The sequence below is a fragment of the Nicotiana tabacum genome, chromosome 19 (assembly GCF_000715075.1).
Source record: "Nicotiana tabacum cultivar K326 chromosome 19, ASM71507v2, whole genome shotgun sequence".
Lineage (NCBI taxonomy): Eukaryota > Viridiplantae > Streptophyta > Magnoliopsida > Solanales > Solanaceae > Nicotiana > Nicotiana tabacum.
The window spans coordinates 141389855-141417285 of NC_134098.1; the positions used below are offsets into that span (position 1 = coordinate 141389855).

Below are 27431 nucleotides of genomic sequence, written 5' to 3' on the forward strand. Positions count from 1 at the left end.
CAAGAAATTAACTATTTATGCTTGCATCAATAGATATATCCACCGGGGTGCGACCCTTCTTCGAAATCTGTATAAATGCGAGACTCTTTGTGCACTAGGCTATATTTATTTATTTATATTAAACCAATAAATACATGCCATGAATTTACGTATAAACTTCTTTCACTTAATTAATATTTATTTGCAATATAAACGTATTTCACTTAATTAATATTTATTCTAACCTCGTTAAATCACTTAATCCAGTAAGTTGATATGCAACTCTTATTCGGATCTGCACAGATGCTTTGTGCATTAGGTTATACTTATTTTGTTACATCAAATCAATCAATGTATGTCATGAATTAAATCAAACCCGGAATAAGTTTTATGTAAATTAACACAGATATTTGTTGTAAGAAAATTTTGAAAAAGAAAAGAGCAGAAAAAAGAAGAAGAAAGAAAAACACTTGAGCACTAATCTTCTTTACAATCTACCCAAATTTATCTCCGCTTAACCCCATATCACAAAAATCTCCGGGATAATCTCATTCCCTTTCTATAATTGCCTGCAGTAGAGTTCTTACATTTGGGGAATACAAACACAAAACACAAAACATACCCAACAACAAGAAGGAGAGATAGAGAGGTGTAGACAAATTGCCCTTTGAGGGTTTGGCTTGCTTTCCTTTTTTTTTTTTTGGCTCTAAGTTTCTACCACTTAGATTACATATCTGATTTCTGTCCGACCCTTTTTTCTTCACCCTCTTTATCTCCTCCAATCCATACCTCTTAATACATACATAACTACATCATCATCATAGTGTATAAATTTTTGTGTCTTGGATAGTATTAGAGCTAAAAACTGAAGCTTTGTTTGAATGCAAATTCTCTTAATTTGGGTAATACCTTTAATGCCTAGTATGGAAGTAAAAGGGTTTATTACCGTAACACCCACAAAGCCAAATCAGTAAGGTTTGTGAAAAACCTTATAACTTTGCCCATTATCTTGCATTTAAGATTGGAGATTTGGTTATATCTGGGTTTTGATCTTTTTGGTAATAGCTGAATCTTGAATTGTGCTGTGGTGTAAATATATGTTGTTGGTTTGGTTTCTGCTTAGGGCATATTGAGGTTAACAAAGGGACATCCTTTGCTGGTTTTGGGATTTTAAAGGGTCTCATAATTCTTGGCTTTTTTGGAGTTTTGCCAATCTTACTGTATTTGAGCACCTGAGTAGTTGCTGGTGAAGCTACCACGTCTGGTTTTCCTAGGGTTTATTGTGTGAAAAGCACTTGTTCATCACTCACTTGTCGGTTTCTTATGATTATTTGTTTCTCAGCAAGTGTTTGAAAGTTGCCCTTGTCTGCTTTTATCAGTGGTGTAAGAACTCTGGTTTTGTGAAGTAATTTGTGTGAGAGACGAATTTAGATATGAACAGGAGGGTTCGGAGGAAATTGGCAAGGAGGAGACAGGAGAAGGTTGATTTCGCTGAGCTTGGTGAGTGTTTGACTTTGGATGAGAGAGGGATAGTTGATTGGACTAGGTTGCCCGATGATACAGTACTCCAGCTATTTTCATGTCTGAATTATCGTGATCGAGCGAGCTTGTCATCCACCTGCCGCACTTGGAGAACTTTAGGTGTATCGCCATCCTTATGGCAGGTTTTAGATCTTCGTCCCCACAAGTGTGATTCTGATGCTGCTGTTGCTCTTGCTCCTAGGTGTAGGAATCTTCAGAAACTTAGATTTCGTGGCGCTGAATCTGCGGATGCGATTATACAGCTTCAGGCTAAGAGTTTGTGTGAGATTAGTGGCGATTACTGCCGCAAGATCACAGATGCTACATTGTCTGTAATTGCTGCTCGACACGAGTCACTTGAAAGTTTGCAACTTGGCCCTGATTTTTGTGAAAGGATTAGCAGTGATGCAATAAAAGCAATAGCCATTTGCTGTCCCCAACTCAGGAGACTTAGACTTTCTGGAATTCGTGAAGTTGATGGAGATGCCATCAATGCATTGGCTAGGCATTGTCGGAATCTAATGGACATTGGTCTCATTGATTGTCTCAATGTTGATGAGTTGGCATTAGGAAATGTTTTGTCTCTTCGCTTCCTGTCGGTGGCCGGCACAACTAATATGAAATGGAGTTTGGCTTTACAGAATTGGAGTAAACTGCCTAACCTGATGGGCTTAGATGTTTCCAGAACAGATATAATTCCTAATGCCGTTTTAAGATTGTTTTCATCCTCACCATGCTTGAAGATCTTGTGTGCCTTATATTGCCCAGCCCTCGAACAAGATGCCAACTTTGTTTCCAATAACAATCATAAAGGTAAACTACTACTTTCTTTTTTCACTGACATTTTTAAAGAAGTAGCATCACTATTTGCCGATACTACAAATAAAGAGAGGAATGTATTTATGGAGTGGAGAAATTTAAAGACGAAGGATAGAAAAATGGATGATGTAATGAATTGGCTGGAATGGATCCTTTCCCATTCACTTCTGCGAATTGCTGAAAGCAATCCACAAGGGTTGGACAATTTTTGGCTTAGCCAGGGTGCATATCTGTTACTTAGTTTAATGCGGAGCGCTCAAGAGGAAGTTCAAGAAAGGGCAGCCACTGGCCTGGCAACTTTTGTTGTCATTGATGATGAAAATGCTAGTATTCACAGTGGAAGGGCTGAAGCAGTTATGCGAGATGGAGGCATAGGTCTCCTGCTAAACCTTGCAAGATCTTGGCGAGAAGGACTTCAGACAGAAGCTGCAAAGGTGAAACTTCTTTCTAATGCTTTGGTTAAAAGAACTTCTTACTGTTTAGTTTGATTTTGTATAACTTTTTATGGTAGGTGTTCATGAATTGTATTTGCTAGATCATATTTGTGCTGCTCTATTACATTTCAGTTGTCTTTCAAGAGCATCCATTAGCTTGCTTTTATCCCTCTGACACTACTTGATGAATGGCCCAAAAATGTGCTAAAGTTATTTTGCTCTCATGGTGAAAATTGATCTGTATGCATCTCTATTCTATGTGTAGGCTATAGCAAATTTATCTGTGAACGCCAATGTTGCAAAAGCTGTAGCAGAGGAAGGTGGGATAAGCATCCTAGCAAATTTAGCAAGGTCTATGAATAGGTTGGTTGCAGAAGAGGCCGCTGGAGGGCTGTGGAATCTGTCAGTTGGGGAAGAGCATAAGGTTGTCAAATTTGTAGTTGCTTTTCTTGTTTTTCGGCAATTTGCTTCCTGCTAAACAAAGTTCAAATGCAGGCCGCCATTGCTGAAGCTGGTGGTGTAAAAGCTCTGGTAGATCTTATCTTCAAGTGGTCTGTCACTGGTGGTGAGGGAGTTCTGGTACGTGCCTTTAGCATATGCATATGCAAGTAAAACTCATGCCTTGCATTCTTACTTGCAATTTATGCCATAAAAATGAATATTATCAGCTCATGTTGCTGTAAGTAACTTGCTTATTTTTTGCCACCTCTTAGGAACGTGCTGCTGGTGCATTAGCAAATTTGGCGGCAGATGACAAATGTAGCATGGAAGTAGCGACCGTAGGTGGTGTACATGCTTTAGTAAAGCTTGCTCAGAACTGCAAGTCTGAAGGAGTTCAAGAGCAGGTTCAATTCTTTCAGCTTTTGAAGTCAGCAACTTTTGTCTGACTCTTCAGGATAACAAGCAGACAGTTTCTAGGTTTTCTTTTTCAACATATCACTTTGTATTTAGGGTCTGAGCATCCAATGGAAATTGTTGAATGCAAGAGTAAATCTGAACAAGCTTTTATATGCATCAAACGCCTGTGCTTTACCAAAGGGCATCCTTTTAAGTTGATAGGTCACTAGCGAACCTGTGTGCACTTCTGAGGCTAGAACATCATTTTCTTGGTTGTTTTGTTTGCAATAGGACCTCGCGGGAGGTGGCTTGTACATGCATGTACCATATACAGATCCACTGCATAGGATACACCTGAGCACAATGGAATATGAATTCCCTCCTACTTCTTGTTAATTCTAAAAGTTATCTGTGATATTGTGCTGTCCTCTTGGCCCTTCTTTTTCTTAATATGCAAGTGATTACATGCAACATCTGCCAGTTGGGACTTGTATGATCTAACACCACAGACAGATGAGTTTCTGAAATTGTGGTGTCTAGTGTTGTTGGGCTGTTTTGGCTATCAATTTGTGGATCATTTGGTGAAGAGTATGTTCGTATATCTGATGCTGTCAGTTTTATGATAATATCTATTTTATTTCTCCAGGCTGCCCGTGCACTCGCAAATCTTGCTGCTCATGGTGATAGCAACAGTAACAATGCAGCAGTGGGACAAGAGGCAGGGGCTCTTGAAGCACTTGTGCAGCTTACTCGTTCTCCTCATGATGGAGTCAGGTAATTTGTCTTCCCTAATTTAACTTGTGTATTGTTTACATGAAGTGAAATATTTTTATATTTTCTCGCCTCTTGCATGTAACTATTGATTCAGCAAAGGTCCTTCTAGGATGGAGAGAGAAATTCTCCCTTCTCTCTAGACTACTTGAGACATAGAAACAAGCAAGACATTGATTCTCTGGCAACTTTTCCAGGCAATTTCTGGTGCTGCCCAATTTTATCAAGCTCTAATGGAAATAGTAGCTAAATTATTCAGAAACACAAGCTTAGTATAAGAGAAATGAAATATAATAAAAATCTATCATCTACGTGACAAATATTTTTTATCTACATGACAATTTTGGAAAAGAAATCTTATTCTTTAATCGGACAGAAACCTTTCTAAATAAAGGAAATGGTAGACAATTCATAAACATGGTATGGGCTTGTGGGAAGTCAAGGAGGAACAAAGTCAAGCTGAATAGGGGACCTCAAAGATCATGGACAAAGGAACATACCATGCAAAGGAGATCACACAGATGCCAAAAAAGTAAGGTACCAAATTGCGGTAATCTAAGAGTGGCCAATTGAAAATATTAAAATTAGTGATTGATAAAAAATCGAGGGAGGAAATCAAATTGTGGATAAGGAAAGCTCAGTACAGTGTTTTGGATTAGCGTGCGGCGACAAATAGCAACGAGGGCCCGCTTCACTGAGGCGAGAGGCGCGCAGCGAAGCGCTCGCCTTTTTGATGTGAAGCGACAATTTATACAAAAACATAAAATATTATATACATATAACTAAAAACTCAATAACAATAATATATTAATAAATATATCATTCAAAAATTAAAGACTCAATAAATAGTCATAGACTCATAGTAGATTCATAAACTAAAGCCTAATAGTCTAAAACACAAGCAACATCTATTCTTCTTCAAGATTTTCAAATTCTACAACTTCATGAATGTTAGCATTATATTGGTCATCATCTTCTTCATCCTCGAAGTCTTCATCAATTAGGGACCGGCTTGAACTTGCTACTCCCTTTCCCTTGTAACTTCGCTATTTTGGTCTGTTGCGTTGCGAGGAAGAAAAGGCGAGCTCCTCTGCCTATGTAGCGAGAGGCGCTGCGAGGCGTCGCTTTTTGAATAAAACGGAAGAAAAGGCAACATTAATATTAAAACACAAAATTAGGGCTTGGGTTTCACGTTTCTCCTTCAGCGACGAGCAGCGACCTTCTTATTCTCCTTCAGCGACCTTCGATCTTCTTCTTCTTCTTCTTCCATCATCAGCCATCATCACCAGGTATGTTACTTTCTTTTCTTTTCTTCTTCTTCTCCTTTTTTCTTGTACTTTCTTCTTCTATTTCAGCAGCGACTTCTTCTTCTTTTTTCTTTCTTCAATCATTTAATGATCAGCTCTTTTTTCTTTCTTTCTTCATTTTTCTTCTTCTTTCTTTGCTGATTTCCAGAGGCAGTAGCCTTTTTTTTTTGGCTCTGTTTTTCTTCATCTTTCTTTGCTGTTAGTTTCTTCATTTTTCTTCTTCTTTCTTTGCCGTTTTTTCCAGAGGCAGTAGCCTTTTTGTTTTGCTCTGTTTTTCTTCTTTCTTTGCTGTTTTTCCAAAGGCAGTAGCCTTTTTTTTGTTTGCTCTGTTTTGTTTGCTCTGTTTTTTTCAATTATAGAATTATAGTCTTATACTTATAGAGTAGAATTAATTGCGTATTGACTTGATAATTTTTTTTCTATTGAGTCTTTAATTTTTGAATGATATATTTATTAATATATTATTGTTATTGATTTTTTAGTTATATGTATATAATATTTTATGTTTTTGTATAAATTATCGCTTCACATCAAAAAGGTGAGCGCATCGCTGCGCACCTCTCGCCTCAGTGAAGCGGGCCCTCGTCGCTATTTGTCGCCGCACGCTATCCAAAACACTGCAGTCCCTCTAAGACCATAGATATTCTCCTCAACTCCAGCCGCCATAGAAACAGTACCCCAATCAAGATCATCTCCTTCATACACTTGTTCATCTTCATGATTTTGGGACGCTCCAGTTAACCATTCATTTGCCTCGTCAATGTTGTCCAACAAAATTGGATGAATGGTATCGCGAGCTTAATAACGTCGCCTCAATGTTCTATTGTATTTAATATACACTAGATCATTGAGACGCGATAACTCAAGCCTATTCCTTTTCTTGGAGTGAATCTGCGCATAAGTTGTTTAGATTAATTAATAGATACTAATAATAATACAATATAGAATATATTAATATAATAAATCTACTTCTTACATGCTCAAATACGCTCCAATTTCTCTCGCATCCAGATGCACTACAAGTTAGGCTTAGTACTTTGATGGCAAACTTTTGCAAGTTTGGAGTTTGATGTCCAAATTGCTTCCACCATTTAACTATAGAAAAATATTTTAAAAGGTAATAAGTATACATCAAATAAATTAATTTAAAGTTATAAGGATATCTATATTAAAGTTAGTTACCTGGCGACCTTATGTCTCTGTCTCTAACGGCCGCTTGTAAACCAAATAGGCCCTCTGCTTGTGAGTGCCTACCAAACTCCTCCCCTATTTGATCTATCGTCGCTGAATTAGGGACCAACTTCTCAAGACATGCATAGTATCCAATCCACACCTCTGAAGCCAAAGTTTCATCTCTAGTGTTCTTGTAAAATAATCCCGGGTTCAGAAGATGGCCTGCTGCATGCAAAGGTCGATGGAGTTGATTCTCCCTCCTGGTATCAATTATCTCAAAAACTTTCTCATATTTCCTAATATCTCCCTCAAATGACGCTGCAATAGTCTCTTTGGCTCTATCCATAGCTTCATAAAGATAGCCCATTGGTGGTTTTCTCTCCCCATCCACCATACGAAGCACCCTAATCAAAGGACCACCAACTTTAAGAGCCCGAACGACGTTATTCCAGAATGATAGAGAAATAAGAACTTTGGCAGTTTCTTTCTGCGCAACTTCCTTTGCATATCTATTATCTTTCCATTCATTTGAAAGAACTAGCCTTCTCAAGTTTTTCTTTTGCAAGTAAAAACTATGCAAAGTTAAGAAAGCCGTTGCAAATCTAGTCTTGGCCGGTCTCACCAAATTTCTTTCATTAGTGAATTTCCTTATCAAATTCAACAACAACGATCTCTGACTGATGTAAGAATATACCCTGACAACCTTAGTGAAAACTGTAAAAGTAACAATAACAATTTTATAGTTAATACTTAATATGATAGGACATAAGTATAAATAAAGTTAAAGGCTTTGAAGATAACTATATTAAAGTTACCTGAAGCATATGGGTTTTCCTTGAATATGTCACCAAACATCAAGTTGATACAATGGGCAGCACATGGAGTCCAATAAATGTGTGGATACATAGCTTCATCATCCTACCCGCACTAACATTCTCACTAGCATTATCAGTAACAATTTGTACAACATTTTCCTTTTCAATTTTATCAATAGTCTTTCTAAACAAGCTGTACATTTTGCTTCCATCCGTAGAAGAGTTGCTAGCATCGTGAGATTCAAGAAAAACACTCCCTCTTGGATAGTTCACCAACACATTTATGATCATTTTTCCATTCCGTGCTGTCCATTTATCCATCATAATGGAACATCCAAACTTGTTCCATTCCACTTTATGCTCCTCAATAATTTGGTCTATCTTCTTCACCTCTTTTTAAGATGAGTTACTCTAACTTCATGATAGCTAGGAGGCTTCATTCCTGGGCCATATTGTCCTACGACCTCAATGAATTTATCAAAAGTTTTGTAGTTAACACAGTTGAAAGGAAGCCCTGCATCATACATCCATGCTGCAAAGGCACTTACGACGTGGTCCCTCAAAATCTTCTTGGCTTCTAAACCTGGACCTTCTTCACCTTTTCCCTTTTCTTGTTGTTTTGCCGAGAAATAAAGATTGAGAGGACCTTTTGTCACTGTACGTGCCGTCGTGGATGACCTACTAGAACTATTTGAAGATATCTTATGAGTGTTGGGGGGAGGTCTCATTTCACCATCTTCATCCATTTCATCATCTTCATCAATTAGATTCACCGATGCTTCAAAATTCATTTGAGTTCTTGTCACATTTTTCTTATTAACAAACGCTTTTACTTCCTCCCTAACCTCGGGCGGACAAAGGGGACATTGTACTACATTTTTAAATCCACCTATCAATGTTGCTTGTGACGAGTTATCCCACCATGATATGTTTTTTCACAAAACACACATTTAATTGCGGATCTTGATGAGCCTTGTATAGCATAATTCCAAGCTATATCATTTCGTTTATTACTATCGGATGACGCCATTTCAACGTTGTTTTATAGAAAAAAAATTATCAAGTCAATATGCAATTAATTCTACTAAATAAGACTATAAGTCAATAATTGAAAAAAAGGCAAACAAAACAGGGCCTGAAAAAACAAAGCGTTTGTTAAGAGAAGAAGCAACCTTTGTTATTTTGCCAAAACAGGGCTTCGAAACAGCCTCTGTTATTTTGCCAAAACAGAGCCAAAAAAAAATTAAGAGAAGAAGAAAGACCTCTGTATTTTGCTCGAAAAATAGAGCACAAAAACAGACCTCTGTTTCTGTTCTTTTCGACAAAAAACAGAGGAAAAAAATAGAAAGAAGAAAGAAGAAAGAAGAAAGTAGAAAGAAGAAAGAAGAAAGAAGAAGAAGCATACCTGGTCTTTCAATGGTAGGAACCTCAAGCTTTCAAATGAAGAAGACCATGGCAGAACCCTAATCGCGAGTTCAGAACGTCAAAGAAGCTCTGTTGTTTTGTTCGAAGTTGAAGAAGCTCTGTTGTCAAGCCCTAATCGCGACCCTTTTTGTTAAGTCTTTGCCCTTTTTTTTTTAACGCTACGGTCGCTTCTCGCGACACTGTCGTCTCTCGCCACACAGGCAGAGGCGAGCGCTATTTTGAAACGCAACGCAACAGAGGGTCTATAGCGACATTGTCTCGCTTCGCCTCGCCTCACGCTATTTATAACGCTGGCTCAGTAAGCCGAGATTGAATCCTAAATAGATGTCAAATTGCGCAGTTATGGCCAGAAAGCATTTTTGGATCGTCTGGAGAAATGTGGAGTCTTTTTGAAATTCAATGAAGAAATGAGGAGTGGATCTCACTTGCGATAGGTTCATGTTGGTGTGAAATGCGTAGTGAAGCCATTACTAACGTCGACTGTGCTTGAGGTTGGGGATACAGCCTATAAAGGTTTCTGATATGAATTGAGTCAACAACATAAGTACAACCAGTATTGTCAAAGCGCGCAGGCGCGCTTAAGCCCTGAAGCGAGGCTTAAAACATGTTGAGCGCTTCGCCTCACTTAGCGGGCGCTTCAGTATCGTCATCAAGACTCTGAGGCATAGTTTTCCTTGCCAATGAGCGTAATCCTGAAGAGGTGGTACTAAACAATTAATAGATCATTTTGTTGTAATATTTTTCTAATTTATTTATCCATATATTTGTTATTCATGCTTATAATTATTAGTCTTGGATTACACATACATATTTGTATTTTTTTTTTTTCCATTTGCGCCTTTATTCATGAAAGCTCACGCTTTATTTGCGCTTTGCACTTAAAGTTCCAATAACACTGAGTACAACAAGATGGCCCAAGCTCTTTCACCCGCATGTACTCATCTCTGACAAACTACAAACAATTTACAATAACATTCTGATGGAGAATCGGCCTGCAGTTTTTCCTATGACAGATGACACATTTACGGGGTATGTGCAACATAGTGGTGTAATTTTGTTTTGGATTACAAAGTCAGTTGACGACGTGTAAGAAAACATTGAGCATGCGCATACAATGGGGTGTAACAGCTATTATGTTCAAATGAAACACAACATTGGGTCAGGAAAAGAAAATGGAGGAATAGCGAGCGGAGATTTGGGCTTAATAATAAGAGCGAGGAAATTGGTAATGAACCCATCACTGAGATACAAATGATTGACCTAGATCATCTTGAGATGACCTAGAAGTTGAAGGCACCACTTTGAGTTGACTATAATTGAATTGGAAATTAAAGCTGTTATTTTGAACGATAGACAAACTCTAGTTTAAAAATCTAGAAAAGCGGTTGAAGCTAGGAGTAGAGAAAGAAGGTGAAAACAATTACTCTTGTAGAAGAGATACGAGTGTGAATAGTGGAGGTGATGGAGCTAGTCCTATGGACTAGAAAAATGGTCAAACCCAGAAGCAGAAAGAAGGTGTCGATTCACGTGAAAACAATTACTCTTGTAGAAGAGAAATACGAGTGTGAATAGTGGAGGTGATGGAGCTAGTCCTATGGACTAGAAAAAAGGTCAAACCCAGAAGTAGAAAGAAGGTGACGAGTCACGACCATTAGCCCAATAGAAGAGAAACATAATGTGTGAATAAATTGGAGATGGTGGACCTAGTACCGTGGCATGTTTCTAATAGATAGTCGCTCACAGAAGAGCTGATATTAGAAAACTTTTATGACAGAGTTTATTGCTTCAGATAGCTCATGACTGGTAAATTGATACTCCCTCCGCAATGGTCTGCCTTCTAGAAGCTTCACCAGCTTCCCCCAATGCGTCTCTACTGTAGTATTGTCTAAATTGTTTTTTCCTCCTTTGCTGCTTACCTACGCTACTAGGATAGCAAGTAAGCCAACCTTACCTGCATTCTCGAAATGGTAGCTTTCTCTGCTTTGTGTGCTGGATGGCGACTAGGTGTTGACCAAAAAATAAGATGTTGCTTGATGAAGATTTGGCTCTAATGAAGGGCTAGTGGCATGTCACTGAACGGTGACTGTATGTTGGCATAAAGTTGATGGCGGTGGTACGCTGACTGCATGATGAGTGTTGAAGAATAGCAAAGTGATGTTGACTAGACATGCTTGATGATGAACAATAACTAATTGGACAAATTTGAACTGTCCACTTGATAAGTCAACATGCATATGCTGCTAACTTGACATGTTAACTGTCAAGTGTTGACTTGAAAGGTCAACAACATGGACTGATGCATAAACTATAGACAACTGTGGACTGTTCAAATATGGCAGGTGCAAGGAAAAACAAGTTTGCCTGACGTCCATTGAAAATAAACCTTCGTAGCCATGCTCAGGATAGTGGTCCTAAAAGATTAAAAAAGAGGTGGTACCACCAAAATGATGACTGCACAGAGACAATACTTGTAAAGTTACGATAAGTAGGAAATTTTTTGTACGGGTAGTCAGTGTAAGGCTATCTTTTTTTTGATCAAGGTCAGTGTAAGGCAATCTTTCGGTTAGCAGAAACTACTTAGGTATCTACTAAGATCGTAGAAACTCAGATACCATGTGAAGAGGGATGAGGATTTCTTGACTTGATTATTGACAACACACAAGAGAGGTTTCATATATTGCAATCTCAGACAATGTACGATATGGTTAGTAATAATTTACTTAGACAATGTAAGGTGTAGTACGTAATTAATCACTAGTCTAACAATGGAGGTAGTTATTCTACGATTAAACATATTCTACTCAATGACATCCTATGTATATTACTTCCTTTGTCCCATTTTATGTGACATATTTTCCTTTTTAATATGTCTAAAAAAGAATGACACCTTCATATATTTAGAAACAATTTAATTCTAAACTTCTCATCTTACCCTTAATGAGATGATTGATAGCCACATAAATACCTATGGCTTGTTTTGGAGCACAAATTTCAAAAGTCTTTCTTTCTTAAACTCCATGTCCAGTCAAACATCGCCGAATAAAATGGGACGTAGGGAGTATGTCGTTAGTAATTAGTCACTTGTCTAACAACTCAAGTAGTTATTCTACAATTAAATATAAAATATTGTTGTATGTAATATTATAGATTGATCTCCAACTCAAGTTCGATTAAAAAAAGGGCAGCCCAGTGCACAAAGTATCCGGTGTTCAGGTAGGTTCCAGGGAAGGGCCATACCCGAAGGGGTGTGGTGTAGGCAGCTTGCACTAACACAAGCGTTAGTGGCTGATTACACAGCTTGAACTCGTGACCTTTTCTTTTTGCTAAGTAGGCTCGAATCTGTGACTTGTAGGTCACACGGAGACCTCAAGTTCGATAAATCTAGACACATTTTGAATATAAGCACATTCTAACATGTTAATGCATCAATTTCTTGACTTGAGTGTTCCGCTCTTACTAGATTCCATTAGTTTCAAGCTGGTATACATGGAACCTTTTTTGGTTTTAGTTTCAAAGTCAGATTTGCTGCATAAACATGTGAAACAGAACTCATGATCCTAAACACCTGTCACCTTAGGTCCATTTATCATATCTCATTGCTTTTCTTTTGACAAGTATATTTTGTATCTCATTTATTTTGCTTTCCTTGCTGTGATTTAGGCAAGAAGCTGCTGGAGCGTTATGGAATCTATCATTTGATGACAGAAATCGTGAAGCAATTGCGGCAGCTGGTGGTGTTGAGGCTTTGGTATGGTGTTAATCTAGTTTTGGCCTTACTATTTTCAGTTTCCTTGAAACTATTAGTTATGGACATACAATGTTCCATACATGGCAATAGCTTGAGCTTTGGAGTTGAGAATTGTTGTAAGTGTCATGTTTCCATACTAAGTCACAGATTTCCCATACAAGATAATATTTTCCCAAATTTACTGTACATTTTGCTGACTTGGTCTAGTTTGTAGTTTAAGAATGCTCAGCTGAAAAGTGGAAGGAGCCTAAATATACTGGTACTAGACTTTTAGCTTTTTGCTAGTCAGGGTTTCATCAGTTCATGACCCATCCTGGACAGCATTATCGCATCACTCATTATCAGCATCCATATTGTTCACGGGAACAAAGATGGCTGAGGGAACAAGTATTGTATGTCGAAACTAGTGGAGAAAAGCTTCTTCTCTGGTTAAGGGGACATTAATTCCTAATAGGCTTCAGCAGTCTGCTGTTGTCGAGGAAGTAAAGGTGAAATTGTCATGGTTTCATCATGGTTTTAAATTCCCTTATCCAAGAATGATAACTCCATCACTGACTTCTAAGTAATCCTGCTTGTTGTGACTTGTGAATTTGCCAAATAATCACTGTACTGCGGGCAAATTCTGCGCCGGCCGTTGCTGTACATGATACTAATTATGTGGTATCACATCGGTTTCGGTTTTTTAGATTTGCTTTAATGAGCGTTGAAATGATGGTTTTCTTTCTTTATTCATACATTTCTACAGAATATTAGAATTCCGAACCGTGTTCCTTTCTAAGTTGAAGAGTGATGTATTCCTTTTATCTTGCCTGTTTGCCAGGTTGCTCTTGCACATTCGTGCGCAAATGCTTCTCCTGGTCTGCAGGAGAGGGCTGCTGGTGCTTTGTGGGGATTGTCTGTGTCAGAAGCAAACAGGTCTGTAAAATTATTAGATTTTTTGGTGCAGATGCTAGATTGGTATATCTATTTTGTCATAGGTATCAGACTGCGTGAACCTATTTCTGCTTTTATTAATCTCTGCGAAGATCTTTGTACAGGCAATTTGCCTACTGCATCTATGAATCATATCAGGCTGAATGGCTACCATAACTTTTTTTTTTTAATAAAGCTGCAGTTATTTATTTTTGTATGTCAGGTAGTTTGTTTCCTTTGTTATTTTATTTTATTTTTTCGGTAGGTAACAGTTTAATTAAAAAGGATCCAAGGGGGATGCGAAGAGGACTAATAGACACCATATTTGAACCTCAATCCATCTGATAAACCTCATAAAAATCTTCTTGAAATTATGTAATGTACTATTAGTCCATGTACAACTAGAGGATCTCCTGCTCTGGCACTGCCACCACCTCTTTCCACCCTCATCTCTGAGTTTGGATTATTTTGTTATTATGCCTATCTTTCTATCCCAAACTCTATCTTCCACCACCACTTCGTGTTCCATAATCATTTTTAACTCATAACTTACTAAGGTCACCACAATAATTCTTCTCCAACATTGCCATATTACATTACACACCATTAACTCTGGGTAGGTAACAGAAAGGGGTACACGTACAGCATGATGCCAACAAAAATTGGATGGACATGTGCATAACTTAAACCACTATGTCCTGAGCGTTGCAACGTACTAATTGAATATGAAAGTTCATTTCTTCATGTTTCTACCAATTGCTTTATGGTAAAATTTATAGCCATGTTGCAACTGCACAATTTGCTTTCTCTTTACTCAATTGGATATTAATCCAATTCATAATTTATTGAATCCTGCAATAGTATTGCCATTGGACGAGAAGGAGGTGTGGCGCCACTTATAGCACTTGCACGATCTGATGCTGAGGTAAATCTTTATAATGCGAGGCTTCTATATGTTGGATAGAAACGTTTTTCTTGCCTGCCTGATTCTTGCTCTTCCATGCTGTTTGCGTCTTTGCGACTTGTGAAGACTTAATTTCTTGACTTGTTAATTTTAGTTACTACTATTGAACTATGACAATTGACACCCTTCCTCAAATTGTAAGTGAATTGGGTCCTTATATATCTCTTAAGTTCATGCTTAACAGTTAGCTATATTTATTTTGTTTCAGAATAGATTGTAAATTTAAATATAGATTCGGCAGCTAGAAATCTTTTCTAGGGATATCGACCCGTGGTTCTCAGTACCTAGCAATTATGCTGCTACTAATTGTGGCACCTCAACATGGTTATGTTAAAGGGAAAGTAAATCACTTTTTTGGATATAAGGTTGTACCATTTATTGGTAAACTGTTTTTCCATTTTCCTCTGGAAATTTTTTAGCCAGAGTTAGCTAGCTCTTCAAACTTAAAAAGAATTAACCAGCCTGTCCAATGATGGCTAGGCTTTAATAAAAATATATGTTCCTCGTAGTTGCATAGTTTAATAGGTAAATGTAGTATTAAAAATCTTTCTGTACTCTGGAGTAGTTTTAGGTCTAAACTCTTCCATGGCATATTGGCTAGTGGAGCTGTTATTAATTCCACCTTGAAAGTGCTAAAGTATCCAAGTACAAGAGCTGCAAGTGGGTAGTAGTTCTGATGGCGTCTTTCACATAATCGCTGATGTTGTTTTGGTTAAACTGCGATCTATAGATGTAGCATACATTTGACATTTGTTTATGTACCTACAAGCGGTTTTAAACTAAAGTGTGAGGCCACTGCTTTGTTGATTGGCATGTACTCTGAATCAAATAAGTTTTTATGCTTTCTGGAGTATGAGGCTTATTATGCTTGTATATTCCTAAAATTTCCTTTTTCCAGGATGTCCATGAGACTGCAGCTGGGGCTCTCTGGAATCTTGCTTTCAACCCTGGTAATGCTTTCCGTATAGTGGAGGAAGGAGGGGTTCCTGCCCTCGTTCATCTCTGTTCGTCATCTGTCTCAAAAATGGCACGCTTTATGGCTGCATTGGCGTTGTCTTATATGTTTGATGGAAGGTACTTGACAATGTCTTCATCCGTGAAACTATATACTAAACAGCATCCTATGCTAAATACGGTATGCTATTTAGTATAGATTTTTTTTGAATGATTCTGTTTTATTTTCCACGAGAGCCGTCTTAGGACGATATTTATTTTCCAGAAGCCATTTATTTCTGGCATTCTTTTCACATCATATTTAGCAATCCAATCTAGCTATAGCTGTTTCAGAGGAGACAATTAACTGGAGCAAGGTCTCTTCGTCTTTTATTATGCTCAACAAGTATGCAGTTTCCATTCTTCCTTAGGTGTCTCATGTCTGAGCTGTTTAAGATTGAGGAATAGGGCATTGTCATTTGAACATTTTTACCTGGGAAGCTAGGTTTTGGTTTTTTTTTTTTTTTTGGGTGGGGGGTGGGGAGGGTATGTGCCTTTGAATGGCTACTTGTAGACGTAGTAGAGAAAAGAACTCCGTCAGCAGCACATCTTTATCTCACGAAAACTTCTCTGTAGATCTCAGTTGAAGAGAACCAGTTATTGAGATTCATTTGGATGTAATTGTGTTGCTTGAATGGGGATATAATAGCCTGTAGAGGAGTTCAAGGGCTTAGTTAACTTTGACGGTTGTCACCCAAGTGAGTTTGACGACATGTGGGAGATAGAGAAACTTGCTTTTCTTGTGATAAATCTCACAGGACAAGCTCATATGACTTTTCTTGTCGACAGTTAACTTCTGATGCTGTTTATGCCCATCTAAGAATACTCTCATATGGATTGGTTATGATGTATATGTCTCGCTTCCCCCAGAATACTTTTGCGGTAGCTTTTTCACACAGTTTAGAGGAAAGTAGAAGTTTTGATCTCCAATAATCATGCTCGTCCACTTATACTTTATGGATGATTATGATTGAAAAGATCTATTTTGTAGAAATGTGACCAAATAATGGGACATTCCCACAAAGCAAATTGAAAAATTGTGGATAGAGGTAATAGATGGGTATATTGAAAAGTGAGATAGACATGTTCATCTGTTGTATATTTTTACCGGTTAACAGAATCATGGTTCATCTGCTTACTCTGCTGGGTGATGTGAAATCATCCTTCTCTTCATGCTTTTGCTCTTCCATTTTCTTCTTGGAACATAAAATCTGATTAAATATTGCATCCTTCAGTAAAATTTAAGGTAGGTTTCTCAAAATGTGTCATTGTTCCGCATGTGCATCCAATTGTCAGAATCAAAATAAATTTTGTGTAATCTCTGTTGATCAGTGTATTTGTTCAAGCTTTCAGAAATTTTCATTTTCATGTTCTATAAAACTTTGTGACTAGACAATGGACCTACTCCATGGGAGAGGCTAAACAAAATAGAAACTCTTGTAATTGGATTTCAAAGGGGGAGAGGACATACTGACAAGAGTATTCAGCTGAAATCTTTAAAATACAACTGCCTCACTAAGGGTGCTTGCAATAGGAAAACAAAGTTGAAAAGTGATTTGAAATGTTCTCACTTGTCAAAGGGAAAAAGAAATGATTTTGAGGCATTCTGGAGCGTTTTTGCATTCTTTCCTTGTGAGTAAAAGTTAAAATGCCATTTCCTCTCTCGGACAGAATGGATGAAGTTGCACTTGTGGGAACTTCTTCAGATAGCACCTCTAAGAGTGTAAACTTAGATGGAGCTCGAAGAATGGCTTTAAAGAACATTGAAGCTTTCATCCTTGCATTTTCTGATCCACAAGCATTTTCTGCTGCTGCTGCATCATCCGCCCCTGCACCATTAACTCAAGTTACAGAATCAGCTCGTATTCATGAAGCAGGTCATCTAAGGTGCAGGTATGCATGTTGTCTTCCCCCAACCCCCAACTCTCTCTTTCTCCTTCTCTTTATCCTTTTCTGAATCTTTTTATCTTATGCTTACTGATAAGATGTCTTGTACACATAAGCTCACTTTTCATCAGAAAAATTTCATCGTGTGTTTAATTTACTGCGTCAGCTGTGTGCATCATTCACTCTCTGAAAAAAGGTGGCCGTCTCTCGCTCATCGAGAATTCTAGGGCTTAATGCCTGTACATTTCCTGGGGAAGCAACATAGAAAACTCTATTGAGTCTATTTTATGAAATTCAACACATTGCTTCATCTTCACCAAGTTGTGACATGGCAAGATTGAAATATGTGGTGCTTAACTGTTTAGCAACTCTCCTGGATCCCAAATATTCTCTCTTGCCTTGTTGAATCTTCATCTTCTTTTCCCTCGTTAATTTTCTTAGGTATCCTTTTTCCTTTTTCATTAACAATTTTGTTAAACTACCTCTTCAGTGGAGCTGAGATTGGAAGATTTGTCACGATGTTACGAAATTCTTCTTCTATTCTCAAAGCATGTGCTGCATTTGCCCTTCTTCAGGTAAATGATTCTCTTTGAGAGTGACACTGACATTTTTCTGATATCAGCTTTTATTTTTTGAGCTGGTAACTTAACTGATCTTGTGTTTACATTTTTCTAGTTCACAATCCCAGGTGGTCGTCATGCACAACATCACGTCCGCTTATTGCAGAATACCGGAGCATCAAGGATTTTGCGTGCTGCCGCAGCAGCAGCCAGTGCCCCTATCGAAGCCAAAATCTTTGCACGGATTGTACTTCGGAACTTGGAGCACCATCATATAGAATCCTCAAACTAATGCCTGGCAAAGACTACTATGATCCTAGGCTTGTGCATTGCGGCCATTGCCATTGGCACCTTACTCAGCAGTAGTGGTAGGTATACTCCTCTCGGTGCCATTGACACTAAGCTTCCAGTTTGTGTTAGCGTTCTGAAACTAATGGTGCTGGCTTTTGGGAAGAGGCAAAGGCTTCTTATTTTTCTACCCAAATGTCTGCCTTCTTGTGAGTTTCTTCTAGTTTTATTTCTTGGGTACATAGGGTGTGTGATTTTTTCCCCTTTTTATTAGTTATTTTCGTCATTATTTGTGTCTGTTTGAGCTTAGGCTTGATAGATCTATTGGCAGGCGTTAGTTTCGAAGTCCAGTTGATTTTTCAGTTTTTATATTTTAATTTACCCTGGCAGTTTGTTCAATACCTGTACATTATAGATTTGCAGAGACATTAGCATGCTGACAATTTCTGTACAAACACTTCAAAGAATTTCTATGATATAGTAGCTGTGTTTTAAGGTGGTTTGGATGATGAAGTTGATGGTGTCTTTCAAGCATCTGAAGTTTCATCCTTTTTGCCCGAATACGTTTCTTAAACATCCTTTCTATCTCCACTAGGTAGGGATAAGGTTTGCATACACATTACCCTCTGCAGTTCCCACCTGTGGAAATATACTGGATTGTTGTTGTTACCCGAATACGTTTCTCAAAAATATATTACTGCTAAACAAAGTTTTGCAATGGTAGCTTCAACTTATGAAAGTGAATATCCAAGGGCCACGAGCTTTTAGAGGCCAAGACAAGTGGTCTAATTCTAAATGGCTAGCGTTGGTAAAATGGCCGTACAATACTAACGGTATAGTCTTTCCCATAATCAAAGTTTTTTTCACTATTACCCCGCGCAAGAAACTATTTACATTTGGTAGCTGAAAGTGTATAAATTTGTATAATTTTTGTATATAACATACAAAATGTGTATATATACAAAAAATATAGGAGTATATTTTTTTGGCTATTATTTTGAGAGCGGCTATACAATGTCATTTTTTTTCAATTAATTAATTATTCATTGGTGCTTCTCAAAGTCTTACTGCAACTCCAACCTAGTAATTTCTGCACTTCTCAACCCAAAACACAAGGACTTTCGAAGGTACTTTTTAAATTTAGTTATGTAATAATGTCTGGAGAATAAAGAAGGAAAATGATGCTTAAAAAGTACTCTACCTATGATCCTTCAGCATTGATTACCTATTTAATTGAGGTGAGCTATTCATTGTTCTTGTACATTTTCAGAAAAATTCCAGTTAGTTTTGTGAAATAGAGTTATATTCATGTATTTTAGCATCATCCATTAAAAAAAAAAAACTTAAAGGATTCATCTTCCATTAAGTTGCTTAATGTTTATAGTTGATCCAAACCACTACTTACTCAACAACAAAAAAATATAACCTTTTGAATTCCGATGACCTGACAATTCTAGGATTAGCATTTAGCAGTGACAAGACCAATGTAAAATCTCGAAATCTGGGATATACTGGAGATGTAAGGAGTCCAGAACCAAAATATTGTATATTTTTACTCCCGAGACAAAAATAAGTGGAAAAAAGTGTTGAGGACCATATGTAATTTTACCATACGACAATTATTTTTTGAGAAAACTACCCTCTATAGCCCCTCAAAATTTTAGTAGCCCATGTTTTTCTCCATTGACACGAAATGGCCATCCGGTCCAAACATATTACATCTAATAGCCAGAATTATCTATTTTGTATATTTTTTGTATAGTGACAGTCTATTTTGTATATTTTTTGTATAGTGACAGTCTATTTAGTATATATTTTGTATAGTGACAGTCTATTTTGTATATATTTTGTATAGTGACAGTTTATTGTATATAAATTGTACAACCCTTTCCCGACTCCTTTGATTTTTTGAAATAAAATCTTAGCCCAACCCTATGCTAAGTTGGACCGACCCAACATGCCAAGCCCATATTGACAAATCTACCCGCATAAGTTAAAAGTAGAAAAGAAAGTAAACTTAAAAGTAAAAAAGAAAGTAAACATGTCCCAGAGTTATGCTAGTCATGGTTGCACTTGCCCATATTGCAAGGTGTCACCATTTTAATTGATCGCCTACCACCACGTCCATTTATTAGGACTTCTATTCAAGAACGCTTAGTATCTTAACGGTGTTAAAAAGAGGAAGAGAAATGCAAGGTTAAAACAGCAAGAAAGTTACATCAGTTAAGATTAGAATTTTTGTAGAAAACTTATATGTAGTAGCTAGCCTTGCCTCTTCTCATACCACAATTTGGAGCTAGCAAACACATTTCATGTTGTTATACAATGAATAGTAGAGATAAAAATGACATACACAAAGGGAAAAAATCAGGTCGTGGAATGAGCTGAAGGCAAAAGCCTGATCTTGGATTTTCTTCATTGTTTACCTTTTCCCATACCAAAATGGCCATGATCTTAACCTAACTGTTTCAACATGAGTGTTCAGCTGGAGAATTTCTTCTACAACACCATTCAATTCATCGTTGAAATGCCATATATCAGATGATCTTGATGTAGTTACTGTAGTGGATGCATTATCTACCAAATATGGTAGTATGTTCTTCTTCATTTCACTAGTAGATATTTCAAGATGACTTCCAGATACATTCAAGAACTTCACTTTTCCAGCTTCATCCAAGATTTTCAGACCAATCCAATCTTCTATATAGAGCTTTGTCTACATACATAATCATACAAAATAATATCAGGAAATATCTTGCAGAAAATCAAGGACATAAAAGGCTCTACTGGTTTTTTAAACAAACACTACTAATTGAACAAGAAATAAGAAAATACAATCGATAACTTCCAACTTATTCAAGATAAAGAAAGGGCAGCCCGGTGCACTTAGCTCCCGCTATGCACGGGGTCCGGGGAAGGGCCGGGCCACAAGGGTCTATTGTACGCAACCTTACCTTGTAAGAGGATATTTCCACGGCTCTAACCCGTGACCTCCTGGTCACATGACAACAACTTTACCAGTTACGCTAAGGCTCCCCTTCTAAAAAAAAATGAAACTTTGATTGATTTTACAATCAAGATAAGAAACTCCTAAAAAGATGAAACTTTGATTGATTTTACATCAGGTCTAAAAAAGTGAAACATCTCTCTCATATTCCTAAAAGAAAGTCACATATTAGTACCTCATTAGCAGGCAAAACAGTGCTCCAGGAACCATCAGGATAATACCCAAACCAGGAGGTTTGCTTTGGTACCAAAATTTCATCTTTCTCAAACTGACAAGGATAAAAAGAGTAAAAGATTATGAGCCTCTTCGATCTTCCAGGTTAACAATTTTTTGGTGCATGGACAAGATTTAGATGAAGAGTTAAAAGGCGATATTATTGTGTTGTAAATAAGAAGAGAATTCCCTGCTCACCATAATAAGTACTAAATTTTCCAAGCTTGCAAACCGTTTCTTGAAAGTAGAATTTCCATGTACCTCATTGTTAACTACTGGTAAGAACTTACATCCTTTTCTGTAGTCAGCTATGTCCTGGAATGATCAAATAGAATAGAATGATATATTTGAGAAAGGATAATCTAATGTTGTTTTAGACAATGAAGAAGATTTTTTTATGATCACTTACAGTTGGGATTTTAATGTAACCTGCAGGAGCAAGATGTTCCTGCAATTGCATTGATATGAGAATCAACTCCAAAAAAGGAAAGGGGAAAAGAATAGAACAAAAAAGGTGAGATAAAGGGACTGCATAGTAGTAGTACATCAAAGAAAAAATCAGACCTGAACAAAATTGCTGTAAATGGCTAACTTGAGCAAAGAGTCAGCTAGAATGCACAATAAACCTGACTGCTAAAAGAGGGAAGAATAGACACTAGTATTATTATCTTTCCACCAAAACATAACCAAAGAAGCAGTTAAAGATTGTTAGTTAATGGGATCAAAGAGCACATACACCACAGAAAGGAACAGAAGCTATCCCAGCATGAGGACCAGCCAAAGATATAAGATTTTTCACCTGTTACATATATTAGGAGACCATGAATATTCACATAATATTAAATATACAAATATATATTTGCAAAGGGAACAACACATAAACCACATTGTCTTTGTTCTTTGAATATTACATAAACATATTCAGTGTTGTAGCTGTAGAACAGAATGCCGTTCGCCTTTACTTTGACTTTCTGAGAAGGACTTAAGTAGCTAAGTTTCCAAAGGTGAACACCCCCCTGTCCTTTATAGTATAGTCGTAAAGGGCTTCTCAGAAAAGTAAGGAAGAAGGCATTCGAAAGGCCGACCACTATCTCATAGGCATTCTGGTGGTAAAACCGACGACTACACGGCTCTATACCAAGTCATGAGCGATAGCGAAGCCAAGCCGCCGTCTATAGGCGAAGGGACGAAAGCCCGACGAAGGCCTATGCTACAGTAAGAAAAAAAGTACGTTGAGGTTACGAAGTCACTTAGTCGAACTAGAAAACTATAAAGAAAGGGAGGCTAAGGTTACGAAGTAAGGTCAGCTGGTTAAGGAAAGCTCAGGTTATCAAATTGCTTACCCGTTAATTAATTTAAATATTAAAGAAAAATGAAAGTAGTAGTGAGGCATCGGTACAGAGTTGCGTCAGTTGTGGATATAGACTAGGCTAAGCGACAGACTTCATCTCTTCTATTTTCTTCACTTACACCTTACACTTCAGCTGAGTCTAACGAGGCTCAGGTGTGTTACAGGAGGTCCATCACTGCAGAACTCAACAAGCCCTCTGCCAACCATGTTTCCCTAATAAAATGAAGAGAGGAGTCACGAAACCAAAAGAAATGGACGCAAAAAAATCTACCATGAAAAGGGGTCTATAGGAATACCAAAAAAGGAGATCAAATTATGCATGGAAATTCTAAGCACTCTTCATTGAAATACATATAATTCTGTCATTTCCAGCAATCTTATTAATTGAGACAAATGTGCTGCAGTTTTTGGTGATTCTAAGCATCTGAGTTTCTCAATGTGAAGTTGATAGTTTATGTAGAAATAGAAAGAATATTTTTATATCATGTAAACCTGAGATAGCTACTCTTATCTAACTCCAACAGCTTAGTTCCTTCTACAATTATTTAGTATCAAAGTTCAAGCTAAAAAGCAGTTGCCCCCCCGGCTTTGCAACAAGATTTTGAAAATAGACAGCATAAAAGTTAGACAACTTTCAGAATTAAGTTCTTAATGCTGAAGAGTGACTTGGTCTGCTATGAGGGAAAGAAGTGAAAATCTATGTGAAGTAAAAGAGGAAAGGTCGACAACTGCTACTAAGAACCTAACCGAACTTTTTATACATTTGGTTGCAATAACAGTGGTCCACTGACCATGTCTAAATGAAATATCATGGAGCTGATTGAGGAAACAACGATCTTGTCCCGAGTTAATGGAAATTGGTTTTGATTGCAACAAAAATTGTAAGAACTAAAAAATGAAATAATAGGTGAGCGTTACAGTTGACTATTATACAATATTTCAGGGTGCACTAGTTCTCTACCTGGGAGAGACCGATTATGTGGTAACCCTCACTAAGCTCATCTATTTCCTTCACCTATAAGTTGAAAAAGGAATAGTGAGACTGAAACAACAATTGAAGTTAGATCAGTTAAAGAAGCACATTATCAACTACTTGTCTACCTTATCACAGGCAATGTGTACCTACAAAGGAAAAATAAGAAGCATATTAATCATCATTATTTCTTTAATTATCCAAGATGGTGAATCAGAGGAGAGCAGAGTCAGGCTGATGAACAGAAGTCACCTGCTTGGTGAAAGGCATAAACCAGGAGTCCCACGCTCCATTACCTATTTCTCTGCGCAAACAGAAAAAATTTCAGAGATTACCCTTGGAGTTTATTTAGTGTTAAGTTGAAAATTAACGGCAAAATCATCATTTATAACAAGTTGATAGTAGAGTATGTTGACTTAGTGATAATGTTAATGCTTACATGCAATATCCTGGAGAGCCAGACCAGTTGCTTAGAAGCTCAGTGAAATAGCTGACTCCATCATTGCTGCATTTATCTGATATTCCTGATATATATCATGTACAAATAAGCATAGCTTATCTCAAGATATTTACACAATGTACATCATATACTTTAATTTGGGCAATAAATAATTGTTTTTCCTATTATATATGCTTTAAGAAGCAAGTGAGGTGACTGCTAAATGTTCCTATGGAAACAAAAGCACAGTGAAGTAATTTGTAATCCATATCAACACAACACCAATAAACCTTTTCTACTCTTGTTGACTCTTCCACATTTATATGCTCTTAAGTTCAATTATACAAAAGTTTGGATGGTTTATTCAGGCTTTTAAATAAAAAGGGAAACAACATTTTCTCAAATTGAACTATGTATAGAACAGAATGAAGGGGAGTCTTGGCGTATCTGGTAAAGTTGCTGCCATGTGACCAGGAGGTCACAGGTTCGAGGCAGAAATGCAAGGTATACCCTTGTGGTCCGGCCCTTCCGGGACGTTGCGCATAGCGGGAGCTTAGTGCACCGGCATGCTCTTTTAGGTATAGAACAGAAAAATTTCCCCTTCCAACAGAAGCTGAGAGGCAATTAATCACTACAAATGAGCACAATACTCAAGCTATATAGTAATTAATCATCTCTAACACCTTGTTTTGAAGATTCTTCAACAAAATGAGCAGTCCCACAAAACAACATTACACATAGGGCAATATAAAAGAAGAGAACTTTACTTTACCATGAAAGACAACAAAAGGAAGAGAATAAGTAGTGATTGACTGAAGGGTCAATATGACAATAAATATCAGCATGAAGTTCATTGGAAAAGACCCAAGAACTTTATAATATGATCTTGTTTTAAAAGGGAAATATATAAATCTTGGATTCACTGGCTTACTACTTGTTCCAAGAAGTGACACTAAACTGAAAATAGTGTCAAGAAAAAACGTTGGAAGAGAAGATTAGATGGAGTAAGAAGAAAAAGGAGTTTGTTTGGTAGAACATATGGGAAACAAAGTGCGAACTAGTAGGAGAAATAGGATAGAGTCATGGTAGTTGACAATAACTAAATGCAAGTCACGTGGCAAAAGGTTATAGGGACGTATTGATTCCAAGTTTTGGAACTATTTCTACTTTGCCCCTTGAGTATGAAATTGTAACACTTAAGCCTTGTAAAAATATAATCTTAATCTCCATTGATACAACTTATTAACCGACTGAAAATGGTATTTCAAGCATTTCATTTTAAGAAAGAACATCATGAGTCCATTGTGGATTATATCCTCACACTAAGTTGTCAACTCTCTTATCATGTTTGTTTTCGTGTCTTGTAGAGACACTTGACTATGTGTGAGTTCTATAATTTTTGCTCTTACCAAAATTAAAGACTCTAAAGGGAAAAAAGAGATTGAAGGAAAACACACTCTATAAAGTTGTCTAAAAGATCAAACGAACAAGAAATTTGTAGTGGTGATTGCTTAATGTCCCTGATAATCTTTAGCTATTAGATTTAAATTACAAATAAGTGCCAATCCGTGGGGAGATTCTTATTAATAACACAAGAAATATAAGGATAACCACAGGGGCAGATGCAATGTGGTAGATGCGAGTTCAATTGAACCCATAACTTTCGACGCAGAGTAGAAATTTATGTATAAAATTCATTAAAATTGCAAAAATAATGAATATGAACCCATAACTTTAAAAATATAATGGGTTCAATATTAAAAATCTTAAAAGTTGAACCCATAAAATTTAAATTCTGGATCCGCCTCTAGATAACCACCATGATTCAAAATAAACAGTTAAACCCTTTCTTATTCAAAATAACTTACGAATAAAATTTGATAGTTGTGAGAATATGAGGCAGTATGACAGCTCGACAATGCAGTTAGCCAGCTGTCACCAGTTGGTTAGAGTAGTTACAGTAGTTGGCATTAGTTAATTAGGGATTAAGTTAGTGGAGTCTAGTAATCGTGTATATATATGTGATGTATATCAGATTTTGTAATTACATTTTCAATATACTAGAAAGTTCCGCACCAACTATTCTCTCTCTAATATTCACCTTCTTCCCTTAAACTCAGCTTACTCGTTTAGACCTCCGTTAATGGAGGATGAGTTGTGACTGAAATCAGCTCAACTCACATGGTATCAGAGCAATCGATACTGTTTGCTTCTTAGCTGAGTAATTTCATGTTTGTGTGATCAAATTCTCGCTCAAATTCAGTAATGGCAGACGAGAAAATTGATCACACACATCCTCTATTTCTGCACCCTTCTAATACACCGAGCTCAGTTTTGATCCCAATTCAACTTACTAGGTCTGAAAACTATGGATTATGGCATAAGATGATGCGAATTGCTCTTCAAGCTAAGCGAAAGCTAAGGTTTGTAACTGGTACATGTAAGAAAGAGACCTTTAAGAAGCAATTACATGAGGAATGTGAGACATGCAATGCGATTGTGCTCTCATGGATCATGAACACTGTATCAACGAACCTCGTCAGTGGAATAGCTTATGCATCATATGCACACCTAGTTTGGGAGGACCCGAAGGAGAGATTTGATAAGGTCATTCGAGTTTGAATTTTTCAATTGCACAGAGAAATTGCAATGATTTCCCAAGGAGCTGATTCTGTTGATTCCTATTTCACGAGACTGAAGGAAATGTGGTCGGAGTATGATGCTTTAGTTCCCACGCCAGGTTGTGATTGTGCTAAATCAAAGGATTACACTGAACACCTTCATCATCAAAGACTGCTTCAGTTTCTCAGTGGTCTGAATGAGACCTATGAGCAGGAAAGGAGGCAGATTCTGATGAAAACATTTGAACCAACCTTGAACCAAGCCTATGCGTTGATAATTGAGGATGAAAGCCAAAGATCAAGTCCATATCCAGCCTTAGGAGTTAGAAGAGATCCTATTGCTATGCAAGCTGGATGAGGATAAGGCTACAAAGGGAAGAAGCCATTCATGAAA

General features: G+C 37.3%; 3 protein-coding genes across 6 annotated transcripts; 2 read left to right on the top strand and 1 right to left on the bottom strand.

Annotated features, from left to right (window-relative positions):
- Positions 1-407: 407 nt before the first annotated feature.
- On the top strand, positions 408-18946 carry LOC107818008 (protein ARABIDILLO 1). Its single transcript, XM_075238792.1, has 12 exons — positions 408-2753; positions 3019-3177; positions 3249-3332; positions 3467-3598; positions 4237-4364; positions 12742-12829; positions 13650-13744; positions 14603-14666; positions 15604-15779; positions 17370-17591; positions 18076-18160; positions 18261-18946. Exons 1-12 carry the CDS (start codon positions 1413-1415, stop codon positions 18435-18437), a joined length of 2751 nt encoding a protein of 916 aa, XP_075094893.1. The 5' UTR covers positions 408-1412; the 3' UTR covers positions 18438-18946.
- Positions 18947-20604: 1658 nt separating this feature from the next.
- Positions 20605-25478, bottom strand: LOC107818009 (uncharacterized). 4 transcript variants are annotated; one of them, XM_016643915.2, is made up of 12 exons: positions 25189-25478; positions 24417-24501; positions 24230-24281; positions 24106-24126; positions 23966-24019; positions 23167-23217; positions 22390-22452; positions 22218-22283; positions 22063-22101; positions 21852-21968; positions 21616-21708; positions 20605-21149 (listed from the first exon to the last, which is right to left on the bottom strand). In XM_016643915.2, exons 1-12 carry the CDS (start codon positions 25268-25270, stop codon positions 20856-20858), a joined length of 1017 nt encoding a protein of 338 aa, XP_016499401.1. In that variant the 5' UTR covers positions 25271-25478; the 3' UTR covers positions 20605-20855. The 4 variants fall into 4 exon arrangements, with proteins under 4 accessions (XP_016499401.1, XP_016499400.1, XP_016499403.1 ...); XM_016643914.2 differs by having other exon boundaries at positions 22218-22286; XM_016643917.2 differs by lacking the exon at positions 24106-24126.
- Positions 25479-26681: 1203 nt separating this feature from the next.
- LOC142173753 (uncharacterized) lies at positions 26682-27395 on the top strand. Its single transcript, XM_075239401.1, has 2 exons — positions 26682-26839; positions 27056-27395. The coding sequence occupies exons 1-2, from the start codon at positions 26682-26684 to the stop codon at positions 27393-27395; spliced, it is 498 nt and encodes a 165-aa protein (XP_075095502.1).
- The last annotated feature ends 36 nt before the right edge of the window (positions 27396-27431 follow it).

Bases quoted from the DNA above. Each gene is read 5' to 3' on its own strand.
- LOC107818008 (XM_075238792.1), top strand. From the start codon at position 1,413: ATGAACAGGAGGGTTCGGAGGAAATTGGCAAGGAGGAGACAGGAGAAG. The intron at 15,780-17,369 runs GTACTTGACAAT...TCTCTCGGACAG, and splicing joins TCTTATATGTTTGATGGAAG to AATGGATGAAGTTGCACTTG. The intron at 18,161-18,260 runs GTAAATGATTCT...ACATTTTTCTAG, and splicing joins CTGCATTTGCCCTTCTTCAG to TTCACAATCCCAGGTGGTCG.
- LOC107818009 (XM_016643914.2), bottom strand. From the start codon at position 25,270: ATGAACTTCATGCTGATATTTATTGTCATATTGACCCTTCAGTCAATC. The intron at 24,020-24,105 runs GTAGACAAGTAG...TTCAACTTATAG, and splicing joins TACACATTGCCTGTGATAAG to GTGAAGGAAATAGATGAGCT. The intron at 21,969-22,062 runs GTAAGTGATCAT...TGATCATTCCAG, and splicing joins GTTACATTAAAATCCCAACT to GACATAGCTGACTACAGAAA.
- LOC142173753 (XM_075239401.1), top strand. From the start codon at position 26,682: ATGGCAGACGAGAAAATTGATCACACACATCCTCTATTTCTGCACCCT. The intron at 26,840-27,055 runs GTTTGTAACTGG...TCAATTGCACAG, and splicing joins CAAGCTAAGCGAAAGCTAAG to AGAAATTGCAATGATTTCCC.